This window comes from Gopherus evgoodei, chromosome 1 (genome assembly GCF_007399415.2).
Source record: "Gopherus evgoodei ecotype Sinaloan lineage chromosome 1, rGopEvg1_v1.p, whole genome shotgun sequence".
Classification (NCBI taxonomy): Eukaryota; Metazoa; Chordata; order Testudines; family Testudinidae; genus Gopherus; species Gopherus evgoodei.
This window is the reverse complement of record NC_044322.1, coordinates 362,594,732-362,608,094: the sequence shown is the minus strand read 5'-3', so window position 1 is coordinate 362,608,094 and position 13,363 is coordinate 362,594,732. Positions and strand designations below refer to the sequence as shown.

At 41.8% G+C, this 13,363-nt stretch overlaps 1 protein-coding gene across 1 annotated transcript in view; it reads right to left on the bottom strand.

Moving 5' to 3' along the window:
* COPG2 (coatomer protein complex subunit gamma 2) overlaps positions 1 to 13,363 on the bottom strand; it is a 37,700-nt gene that overhangs the window by 15,418 nt on the left and 8,919 nt on the right. The window contains exons 5-11 of the mRNA XM_030579058.1: positions 10,425 to 10,504; positions 9,482 to 9,557; positions 8,839 to 8,931; positions 6,995 to 7,081; positions 2,670 to 2,827; positions 1,754 to 1,887; positions 712 to 779 (exon numbers count right to left, since the gene is read on the bottom strand). Of these exons, the coding sequence (XP_030434918.1) occupies positions 712 to 779; positions 1,754 to 1,887; positions 2,670 to 2,827; positions 6,995 to 7,081; positions 8,839 to 8,931; positions 9,482 to 9,557; positions 10,425 to 10,504 (696 nt within the window). The remainder of the gene's footprint in view (positions 1 to 711; positions 780 to 1,753; positions 1,888 to 2,669; positions 2,828 to 6,994; positions 7,082 to 8,838; positions 8,932 to 9,481; positions 9,558 to 10,424; positions 10,505 to 13,363) is intronic.

Here is a 13,363-nt window from a genome sequence, read left to right as displayed (position 1 = left end):
TTACAGAACAAACTGGCCAAATACACATAGGCCACGGCTGTCAGCAGGGACCACACACACCAGAGACCCCTTTGAGCTTCAAACACACAGCCTCAGGCTCTCACTTAAGCTGCAGAAATAACTCCTTTAACTGTAAATAGCAGGCAGTTATAATTAGCAGAGCCAGCAGTAGAAGGAGTCATGGTTACATGTCCTACACCAGCGTAGGACACTTGGAAGGGCTGGTTGGTGTTGTAAGCGCTGGCGTTGCTCTATTTATGTGTTCCTAGCCTTTGCAGTTCGCCAGCTTGAAATCAGATCAGATTACTGTTTTATTCACCCCACATTCTTCCAATTCAGAAACTATATACAGGCAGCCAAATCACAAGAGTTAGAGATTAATGCTTTGTACCCCAAACTTCAGAATCCCAACTTTCCTATGGTAGAAAGCACTGATTTACAGCTATAGCAGATCACAAGTTATCCAACTATAAGGTGCACAAGTCCCTTGGTCCACAACTGAGCATCATTAGCCTGACTACTATCGGATAGCTTTTCGTTGTAATGGAAGGCTGATTGTCAGCATGGAGAGACTGCTCATACAGTAATCACATGAGTAACAGCCCTACTTCCTTAGGAATCACTTTTTCACATAGAAGTTTGGTTTCCTTCAATGCTTTGCACACTAAGTTTTATACCTTAACACTTGTTTAAGAGTTCTCAGAAACTCACCTTGTTAAGGGTCCTTACAGCTGCGTATCTCAAGACAGGTTTGGGAGAACTACAGAAGAGCTGCAACACTGAAAATAAAGCATTTAGAGAAGTGACTTATAATGCTGGAGTTTACAGAGTAGTGTGTTTCAATAGACACTGGCTTTCAATGCTGCAAATCCAGACACTAGCATGCCTGGGAGAAAGACCAACAACCCTTGTGACCAGGATACACTTCAAAAGCGCAGCAGAGAATTACCTCAGGTGACACACAAGGGGCAACAGGTTCTGGATGATGCAGGAGAACTACCACACTCCAGTACATTGAGAGTGAATCACACAAGCATTACACAATTCAAGTTAGTTTCATGCTGAGACATACACCTCGAAGAAGCAGGGGCAACTAGAGAGAGAAGGATGTCCAGTGGTCCGCACACATAGGCTGGCTCTACTGTTGGGGCATTTAAAGGTTCTAGTCAAATAAGTATTGCTATCTATCTCCTCATACTGTTACATTCACCATCCATGAACAGTTTCCTAGTATCCTAATCCAATTTAAATTTCACCTCCCAGCTTTCAGCTTATTTCAAAGACATAAGCTTTTCTACCACTTGGAGTTCATATCTACCAATCTACCCTCCCCAAAATCTTCCTCTCTCCCCTCCCCACACCCTGGCTTTCCTCAGTCAGGGAGAGGATAAAGTATTTGGTACCCTTCTGGTGACCAGTCTCTTGAACCTTCTCTCCAAAGCCCAAGTCATTTCCCATCCAATTGTTTCTAATTTAGCAGAGAGAGTCAGGAAAAATTATAGTTGCAGATGAGAGAAAATGTATTCTTATTAGTAGTTAATATTTTAATGTATAGTATAGCAGATGTTGCTCTTCAATTTCTTGGTTCTGTGTTCTGCCACCTTGCCTATCCTCAGTCCTACAGTATGACAAACCAAACATACCCTGATCTCCTTCATCTTTAAAATATCTTAGCCAACAAATACTGCAGCAATAAAGTATTTCCAGAACATCCCAGCAGCAGAGGGTACAAAGGGTTCATTCCTTGACTGACCTGACACAGCAGGGGCCAGCTCCCTTGGTGTACAGTTTGGAAGATGGATGATTGCAGAGGCAGCTTCGTAAATAACCATCTCATGTTTATTTCGCAGACAGCTCTCAATGAAGTCAAACAATGGACTCTCATGCCTGCCAATGAAATGGAGCGCACACAATTTCAAACAGAAGCACTCTTTATTTTCTTAGTAACATGATGAAATATTTATAAACAACTTCTTCTGTGACACTACATGGATCTCTTATCTGGGGACAGATATGCAATCAGATTTTTTTTTTTTTACGCTAAAGTTATAAGTTACAGTATTGACTCTGCTAGAACATGGCTCAAATCATTCACATTACCATGTTTCCCCACTTGTAATACGAGACTAATTCTTGGCTACCCAATAGCACACTATACTATGGTTCTATTAGCTAGTACTCTAATCTCTAAATTTGTTCAAACACCCATTCAATCTTTAACAAGTCAGAAGGGATACATTTAGAAGAGAAACATCTTGATATTTATTGTAGATCACATCCAGTAAGCAACCATTTTCACTGATAAAAGTCCTTCAATCCAGAGTTTAAAGTCTTAAACACTACAATCTTTATTCTACTAGGATGAAAAATCAGATGGAAAGAGACCTCTGATCAACAAGTCCATCTCTCTGCCAGTACAAATAGATTCTTAATGGATGTTTTTATTGCTGTATAGTCTTGTTTTAAGTGTCCCAAATAGCAGAGGCTCCCCAATTCCCTCGGGAGACTCTGCCACAATGAAAAAGCACATGGTCAGGAAGATTTTTTTTTGAAATTCAGTCTAATCTATCCCTTTACTCTCAGTTACACTCTGTTGTTACCCCAAGTTGTTTCTCTATTCTTAGTGTTTATACACCACCATATTTTTAGATGATTGATTCTACTCTTACCCCTCTTCAGATTCTTTCAGAAGCCGGCTGGCAATTCGGATCAGCATGCAGTATGCAAATTGAGATTTCAGTCCAGATTTGGTGAATTTATTCAGCATCTTGGAAACTGCAAGGCGATCATTCTTCCTGAGGTGGTAAAGCAGCCCCAATGCATGATACTACAAAATCAGAGGGAAAATATGATATACGTATAAGGACAGTTCCTAACAAAACTAAACACCTTAAATACATGTTCCCTTAGGAAGGATTTGATATTACCACATTTTCTGAGTGCCATAAGTAATCAGACCAGCTATTTCCTAAAAGTACCTTGCCATCTTTATATGAAAACAAGTTACTTCCAGATGATTAGAACTACAGTTCCAGCTGTTCCCGCATGGTCCTTAAGGGGAAAGATGTCAGAACCAGATATTAGAGAGGGAAAGATCTATAAAACCAACCTGTCCACAACCCTGACAGGGCTTGCCACTGGAACATCAAATGTACCCATTTACAAAACCAGGCTGCATAGAAATAGTACGTGCATTTCCAATGCACCTTCCATCTGAGGGATCCCAACTGCTTTACAAACATCAAATAACCCTGAAAATACCCTTGAGGCAGCTAAGTATTATCCCCATTTTATAGAGTGATTCCAAAGTGGGCTTGCTTTATTTTGCCTTTTAATTACTGCCCAAGCTTTTTCTCCAGAGTAGATTAATTTATATTAGGGCAGCCAAGCGATTAAAAAAATGAATGATTAAGCACACTGTTAAACAATAACAGAATATCATTTATTAAAATATATTTTTGGATGTTTTCTACATTTTCAAATATATTGATTTCAGTTACAACATAGAATACAAAGTGTACAGTGCTCACATTATATTCATCTTTTATTACAAGTATCTGCACTGTAAAAAACACAAAATAAATAATATTTTTCAATTCACCAAATACAAGTACTGTAGTGAAATCTCTTTATCATGAAAGTCGAACTTACAAATGTAGAATTATGTACAAAAAAAAACTGCATTCCAAAATAAAGCAATGTAAAATTGTAGAACTTGCAAGTCCACTCAGTTCTACTTCTTGTTCAGCCAATTGCTCAGACAAACAAGTTTGTTTACAATGCAGGAGATAATGCTGCCCACTTCTTGTTTACAATGTCATCTGAAATTGAGAACAGGTGTTCTCATGGCACTGTTGTAGCCGACGTTGCAAGACATTTACATGCCAGATGCGCTAAAGATCCATATGTCCCTTTGTGCTTCAACCACCATTCCCAGGGACATGCGTCCATGCTGATGAGGGATTCTGCTCACTAATGATCGAAAGCAGTGTGGACTGACGCATATTCATTTTCATTACCTGAATCAGATGTCACCAACAGATGACTGATTTTCTTTTTTGGTGGTTTGGGTGCTATAGTTTCCGCATCAGAGTGTTAAGACTTCTGAAAGCATATTCGACACCTCATCCCTCTCAGATTTTGGAAGGCACTTCAGAGTCTTTAATCTTGGGTGCTGTAGCTATCTTTAGAAATCTCACATTGGTACCTTCTTTGTGTTTTGTGAAATCTGCAGTGAAAGTGTTCTTAAAATGAACAACGTGCTGGGTCATCATCCAAGATTCTTATAATACGTAATATATGTCAGAACGTGGGTAAAACAGAGCAGGGGATATACAATTCTCTTCCAAGGAGTTCAGTCACAAATTTAATTATTGCATTGTTTTTTTAACGAGTGTCATCAGCATGTCCTATGGAATGGCGGCCGATGCATTAAGGGGCATATGAATGTATAGTATATCTGGCATGTAAAAATATCTTGCAATGCTGGCTACAAAAGTGCCATGCAAATGCCTGTTCTCACTTTCTGATGGCACCGTAAATAAGAAGAGGGAAGCCTTATCTCCTGTAAATGTACACAAACTAGTCTGTCTTAGCGATTGGCTGAACAAGAAGAACTGAGTGGATTTGTAGGCTCTGAAGTTTTACATCGTTTTGTTTTTGAGAAAAGTTATGTAACAACAACAAAATCTACATTTGTAAGTTGCACTTTCCGGACAAAAAGACTGCACTACAGTACGTGTATGAGGTGAATTTAAAAATACTATTTCTTTTGTTTGTTATTTTACTGGTCAAATATTTGTAATAAAAATAATATACACTTTGATTTCAATAACAACACCAAATACAATATATATGAAAATGTAGAAAAACGATCCAAAATATTTAATAAATTTCAAATTGGTATTCTATTGTTTAACAGTGCAATTAAACTGTGATTAATTGCGATTAATTTTTTTTTAGTTAATCACCTGAGTTAACTGCAATTAATCAACAACCCTAATTTATATCAAGGCTTAATAAATAGCTGAATCTGGAAAATCACAAATCCAGTTGTAGATTTCTGTGTTTGGGTAAGGATCTAAATTCCAACTGTTGTCAGCTCAATTATGCCCTAAACCAGGGGTAGGCAACCTATGGCATGGGTGCTGAAGGCGGCACGTGAGCTGATTTTCAGTGGCACTCATGCTGCTTGGGTCCTGGCCACTAGTCCGGGGGGGCTCTGTGTGACGAACTGGGAATGTTCTTGATGTTTCCTCTGAATACTGTGTTGGTGCCTCAGTGTCCCCTATGCAGTTCTTAAGTATCTAGGTGGTGGGATAAGGGCATGTGATTGCTGAAGAGTAAAGGGACAGTGCACCTAAATGCCTGGCACTCTGTCTCCTAGCAACTGATGGCCTGGGCCCCTTCTCTGCAAAGGTGCCAGCTGAAGGTGTTGGAGACAAAGGGATCAGGTGACCTCCTGGCCCGAGAAAGGAGCAGAGCAGAGAGGAGGGGCTAGGGGGGTTGTTAGTCTGGAGTTGGCTGGGGTCGAGGAGTGGAGGGCAGATTTGGGGGGTCTGGCTCACTGCCCCCAGAATGGACCCGGCTGAGGGGTCCGGTTCGCTGTATCTACAAGCTCTGTTTTAGACCCTGTTCCTGTCATCGAATAAACCTCTGTTTTACTGGCTGGCTGAGTCACGTCTGACTGCAAAGTGAGGGTGTGGGACCCGGTGGCTTCCCCAGGAACCCACTGAGGCGGGCTCGCTGTGGGAAGCACACAGAGGGGCAGAGGATGCTGAATGCTCCAAGGAGAGACGCAGGAGGTGAAGACGTGTGAGCTTCTTGCCCTGAACAAGTCTGCTCCAAGGGAGAGGAGGCTCCCCAAAGTCCTGACTGGCTTGGTGGGGAGCAGTTCCAGAGCATTGCCCGGTGACTCCGTGACACTCTGCATTTTAGTTTGATTTTAAATGAAGCTTCTTAAATATTTTTAAAACCTTATTTACTTTACATACAACAATAGTTTAGTTATATATTATAGACTTATAGAAAGAGACCTTCTAAAAACATTAAGATATATTATTGGCATGCAACACCTTAAATTAGAGTGAATACGGAAGACTCAGCACACCACTTCTGAAAGGTTGCCGACCCCTGTCCTAAACCTTCAATGATTATTTTTATATTTCCTAGGTCCCTGAGAGACTTATTTAAAAACTGTCCCTCTACAAACACAGACTTAGAGTCTTTCCAATAGTCCTAACAGTAATTTTTCTTGACCAAAACCAAGAGATGTAGGGATTTTTTGGTTTGATCCATTGAAATTAATCCCTAAAGAGATTTCAGATTCAAAACAAAACTCCTTCTATCTGGACTGGTCACGAATTCAGCTAAATAAGGTCCCAACCACCAGAGAAAATTAGTGGGGAAAAGGTAATGGGATATACCAAACTGCACATATAATTAAGAAGCTAACATTTTAAGTGTGGAAAAACCTCAGTTTTTTTACACTCATTTTTCACCATTTCCTAAAAAAGAAAAGGATGCCTATTTTGCTGAAAGTCCATGTGTTTTTAAAAATTCTCCATTAGTTTGAATGGCAAGTTAGAGGCAATTTTCTAAGTGTAATCACATTGACTGGTGTCATGAATTTTACTAATTGCCGTAATTAAATGATAACTGCTTCAATAACTTAACATTTTCTGCTACTTACAGCGATTAGTGACACTGAATGAACAAATGAATAAGGTCCTGAACCTGTAATGTGTTGCATGATGATGGATCCCTTCATCCATGCTCTCCCACATAAGTTAATAGACATCTGCCCACCACATCACATGGCAGGATGAGGGCCCAAGGGTAGCGCTTCCCATTATTTAAGCATTGTTCTATCAGCTAAGTTAAGCTCTGAAATATGGACTCCATGGACTTATTACAAAAATTACAGAAAACCACAAGCATGGTATAGCATGTTTATAGCACTCATGATACACCAACCTTATGCTCTGAAGCATACCTGCACCATGATGTTGTCATTAGATGCAGCTTCCTGGGCTTCGTTGATCCACCGTTTGACCACATCATAACTTATCTTCATCATGTGCTAGAAGTAGAAACAAAGAACATTATAAACGAACAACACTGACTTTTACTAGCACCTTTTTAATAATAATAATAATTTACTGGGAAGTTTTAAGAAAAATTACTAGCATAACCCATGATTTATCTGTCTAGGACTCTGCCCCAAGCCATTGAGACAAAACAATAAGATCCCCTGCAATAACTAATTTGTATTTTGCATTCTGTTAAATGTTGACACCTGTACATAAAAGAATTGGTGGGGTTTTCTTAGCATCAGAACAAGAGAGGAGAAAGCACTAAAATTGTCTACCACCCTACCCCTTTAGCCCCATAAAAAGCTTTAATACTGGCCACAAATGCAACTTTTTGTTCTAACTTTCAAGGCCCTGCATAGCTCTACTCTGCCTACTTATTGGGCCTTGTGTATCATGCTCCTCCTCTCTCTCTTTGCTCTACGGAAGATGCCAGCCTTATTGCCCTACAAGTCCTCCTCCCACTGCCTTCCTTATGTGCATCTCCCAATCCCAGGGACTGCTGCCCTGGACTGAGGAAGTATAACGGGACCCAGCTGGGGCCATCACTTCCCCATAGCACACAAAACTGCAGCGAGATCCTCCAAACTCTGGGGCACTAGGACCCATGTGATGCCTCCCCTCCCACCCATGTGGGTTGCTTAGAGGAACCAGCCAGTCCCTCTAGCTGGCAGGGGCAGAACCAACCAAAGCAGGGACCTTTAGACCTCTGCATATTCAGAGAACTATACAGTTTTAATTGGCTTTTCTTTGCCCTGTGCTGATTGGCTGTTTGCACCAACCTTCTTCCTCCCTCAGTGTCTTCACCTCAGTTTCACTCACCAGCTGCCCCTCTTAGCCTCTTCTTCCCTGCCCTGTCCCCCCCATACACCTTCCCTTCTGCTTTCTTTCCATTTACTTGATCCCCTCCTAAGTAAAATCACACACACAAAAATTGTGGAACTAACCTGACATTTGCAACCATCACATTGTTCACTGTGCTGGTGAGTTCTATCACTTTCCCCACACTGAGTCTGTCTATTTAGCCTGTATGCTCTTTGGGGCAGGGGACCGTCTCCCACTCTGTGCTGGTACAGTACCTAACACAATGGGGCTTTACATTTGGGTAGCTCTTAGACACTACCATAATAAAGATGTTAAACACAAAATAGAGTACAGCGAGTCAGACCCTCACCCTCATTTTCCCCCTGCACCATGCAAGCACCTTCTCCCACCCAACACTGCTTAAGAGGAGGAGGGAGGGAGATTACAATACAAATATAAAGCTAATTCCTTCCTGCTACATTCCCAATGTATCTTGTCCTCTCTATATTCATCTTACACCGTTGAGTTATCAGGGCAGAGACCATCAGTGATTGTACAGAGCCAAGCATGCTTGTTGGTACTTAAATAATAACAGAATCGATAAACATTTCTTATTTATACAGAGGCACAGGTGGGTGCAGCACTTGCAAACCAAGTCCCTGCCCAGAGGAGCTAATGCTCTACATTAAATACAAACACAAAATGAGCTATTAAGATATGGAATAAAAGTAATTAGTGCTAAGGAAGAAGCCTGCTTGGGGCATGGGAAGTGAAAGGCAGAAATCCCAAAGTAGGAGAAGACAGGACTGGGCAAAGAGAAAGGAAATAGGAGGAGGAACAATAACTAAGATGTAGGCAGGGCAGAGCTAAGCACAGAACACTCAACACTTCCTCTGTCATAACTAAATAAACCAGATTAATGTAATGCTATTTCTGCACTTACTAAGGAAGACACTAGAGCCGAACTTGATACACTGGGGACTTTATCCACGATGGCCTGCTTCATGTACCTCTCAATGGCCTGCAACATTGTACCCTATGAAATGAAAGAAAAGCAACACGTGGTGTTCATTTCTGGAAGCAGGATGTGATCAATGCACTAACCAATGTAATTTCAAAGAGACACAAAAATATACACAGTATTTACATGTATTTACAAATGCAACAAGGGAACAGAACATGCACCTTGAAGATGGCACCTAGACTGCTTTAATGACATTACAGTCAATCCTTGCAACACGCACCTCTGTGAGGTAGCCAGGTAGAGTGTGCTTGCTCCCTGGAAGTTAAGTTGACCAAAGCTACAGAGCAAGGCAGTGTTGGAGCTGGAATTATAACTAAAATTCTTGTCCCCTTATCCCATGTTCAGTCTGCTAGCCAAGATGCTTCTCTGTGGAGTTAGAGAGAAATTTTGGCACATCTTCTGGAGTGGTAAAACTAGATCTAAACCTCATTCTTTAAAAACAGTTCCACCCAAAGAGGCTGCTCATTACTCCAACAGGGCATTCTGCAAAAGAGATGTTCCTCTTTTCCAAACCCACTCAAACTGATTCTCTCCCTCACTCATGCGATTGTTCTGTACTTACATCAGTGATTCTACAGAGAGCCCTAATGGCCGGGCCTCGGTATACATCTTCCTTCCCGGTCATGTCTTTGGTCAAACTAGAATAATTAAAACAGATTGTTAATATCATTGTTGTTATATTACTAAATATTTATATTATGGTACCACATCCTTTCTAAAAAACATAGCTTGTTATTTTTATAAGCCATCATTCAAGTGATTATCTTGCAACTGCTAAGACCCACTACTGGCTAGACAGCACCCGTGAATCATTTACATTTGGCACTACAGAGCAGAAGTACACAAATCCATAATACAGAACCGAAACTAAAAAGATTCCATTACCATAAGCCTAGAACTTGATTTTTTTGGACAAAATTGGCTGTCCTACTGTATTCCTGTTTCCTCTAGCTCCATGGATTTTGACACTAAAAACGACATACTAAATGGCTAATTAATTGGGTTTACTAGTTAAAAATATTACTTCTTTCCAACTGCCAAGCTACCAGTTCTATCTAGGATCTGAAAATCTGTCTGGAGTCTGGCTCTTACATTAGTTACATACAGTAACAAAGATTCTGTGGCCAGAACCTGATAGTTCTGTTGATGAAGTCAGTCAGACTATAACCCAGTTCAATCTCTCTGTAGGGTGAACAGAAGGTACAAGCTTCTTTTTAATCAGAAACGTTCCGCAGTTATGACAGGGAGAAGATATGCTTAGCAAGAAATAATCATTTTATGCTTTAGTCACTTTTCTGTTTACAACCACAGCTTAAAGAAGTTAATACAGCTCACTTTGTAGATTTGATGATGCACCCAATTTCATAGAACATGTTTGGTTTTCCTGGCTGTCCACTTTATACAGATCAGGGAGCCAACCTTGTGAAAAATGCAGCAGCTGAAGTAACAATACAGTAACATTTAATTATTTGCTTTAGAAACCTGTAGTTGGATTTTTCTAATACCTGCTGGTGACAATGATGACATCCTCAGAAATGTTGGCCATCTCTTTGATAGTAAGGTAGCACATTCTCCTCAAGGTTTGCTGTGGGAGTTTATCACAAAAAGCATTAAAGACTTGCCTACTTAGAAACAATATTTAACTCTAGTTACTACAGACAAATACTCCTCCCTCCGCCCTTCAATTATACGATCTTAAAAATAACACTAACCACTATAGCAACTTTCATAGAAAGCTGCTTATACAAAGACTAGAAACTTGGAAGCTACACACTTCTGCTAACAGGATTCCCGCAATGTTACATGTTATTGCCCAAATCCATAGAATAACTTGGCTAGTACAATATGCCTGTCCACACTGGTGAGGCAAACTAGGCAAGAATACAGTTAGTTTAGTCTATATACTTCTGATACCAGCATACAATTTTTGTGAAACTTCCTAAAGTGATTATTCATTTTTCAAGGTTAAATGTTTTGGGGTATTTTAAATCTACAGTAGCTAGAGTTTTAACAGAACAAGTTTTGACCCTTCATTACAATTAAGTTAAATCAAAGCGATATTACTTTAAATGGGACCCTGTGCAGATCATAAGAGAACAGCAAGAGATTTCACTGGTTAGCCATGACAGAAATCACATTTTAAGACTGTTCAGTACCGAGATAGTCACTCATATTGTGTATTATAATTAATTAGAAACTTTTCAACAAGACTCCCCATTTCCAATTTCAAATGGAAGAAACATGCATAAAATAACAATATTTACACCCTAAATATAACTATTTGAAGGCAAATGATGAAGCCTAATAGGCTCACAGTACAAGAGAAATTGGTATTGCAGAATCTGGATTTAAGAAAGGTCACAAAAATCTGACATTTGTGATATTTTGCATCTGGGCAGAAGCACTCTGAAGCACCCGACACAGGCCATCAGAAGACAGAATACTGGGCTAGATGGACCATTGGTCTGACCCAGTTTGGCCATTCTTATGTTCTTACGAGGTTGCTTATAAAATTTTCCCTATGAATAATACACTAATATAACAGTAAGTTAGGATTCTAGCAGAGATGAAAGAGACCATCAAACTCTGTCCACTCCCCGAGAAGATACAATTTTCCCATGTTTCCTCAGAGAAAATTTGGTTACTAACCTTACATAACTGTTGTTCTTCGACATGTGTTGCTCATGTCCATTCAAATGTAGGTGTGTGCATGCCCTGAGCAACATCGCTGGAAAGTTTTTCCCTCAGTGGTATCTGTTGTGTTGGCTCTGTTGCCCGCTTCAGTCATGCTCCCAAGCACCAGTATAAAGGGCCCTGCCAACCCGTCATCTCCTCAGTTCCTTCTTGCCAACTAACTCCGACAGAGAGGTAGGAGGGTGGGTTTTGGAATGAACATGAGCAATATATCTCAAAGAACAAGAGTTATGGAAGGTTAGTAATCGTTTTTTTCTTCTTCGAGTGCTTGCTCATGTCCATTCCAACGTTGCTGACTGCCAAGCACGTGTAGGAGGTGGGTTCGGAGTTCACTGACAAGCAGATTGTAGCACTGCTCTGTCAAATCCAGCGTCAACTCTGGCCTGCTGAGTGATGGCATAGTGAGATGCAGAAGTGTGGACTGAATACAACATTGTTGCTCTACAGATGTCCTGGATAGGAACGTGTGCCACGAATGCACATTGTGACTGCCCAAGCCTTGGAGCATGCTGCCGAGGCCGCTGCACCCAGGGATGCCTGTAGGGACGCTTTTGCCACAGCCATGCCTTCCTCTATGAGAGCCGTGAATTCTTGTCTCGTTTCCTGAGGCAGCAACTCCTTAAACTTTTTCTCAGAGTCCCAGGCATTGAAATGGTACCAGCTCAGGAGTGCCTGCTGGTTGGTAATCCTGAGCTAGAGACCCCCTGTGGAATAGACTTTGCTCCCAAAAAGGTCTAACTTTTTGGCATCCTTGGCCTTCAGCATTGGTTCCTGTTGGTTCTGCCTTTCCTGCTGGTTGGCAGCCGACACCACCAACGAACCCACTGGTGGGTGCGTGTTCAGGAACTCAAATTCTTTTGCCAAGAAAAAATATTTCCTCTCAGTCCTTTTTGCCACTGGCTGCAGGGACGCTGGAATCTGCCACAGAACCCTGATGGGGTCCATGGCTAATTCGCTCAAGGGCAGTGGAACTCTAGCGGGGCCTGTTGCCGCTAGTATGTGCACAAGAGAGTAGGAGGATTCCCTAATTTGCTCCACCAGGATCCCCAGGTTTTGAGCTACCCTCCTTAGAAGCTCTTGATGTGCCTTATAATCCTCCTGCAGGGGCACAACATCAGTTCCCATGACTGACTCATCTGGGGAAGGGAAGGATGCTTGGACCGGCTCTGCTCTTTGCCCTCGGCACCATCCAGATCCTGTGGTGCCATTTCATGATACATGTCACTGGCCTTGGTACTGGAGCCTGGATCATGTTCTGGTGGTGGAGGTTGTCCAGGCTCCAAAGCCACCAAACATGACCTCCTGGAACGGGACCCCAGCTGCACTGGGAATGCTAAGGGGTTCCAGAAATGCCACTGCACGGGGAACTGCTACTGCCCTGGTGGCCACGCCACTGGTGGGACCCCTTGACTCGGGTCTACAGCCGGATAGTATCTAGACTGGCAGTGCCAGCTTCTCCGCAAGATGTAAGACTCCACCTCCGAGTCTATCTCTAAGGATCCCTCCAGAGACCAGGTTGTAGCAGTGCTGACCAGTGCCAATGAACGGTGCTGGGAGGAACGGGACAGGGACTGAGCCTTCATGGCTGTTTCCCCTTCTAAACAATCTGTGGCCTTGAGCCTGCAGAGGTCTGCCTTGTCAGTGCTGCCCTGAACAGTTCCCCTATGGCCGGGACAACTGTACCAGTAGCACCAGTACAGTCCTCACTGTCATGAAGGCCTGCAGTGTAAATGGCACCAACAGGGTCATG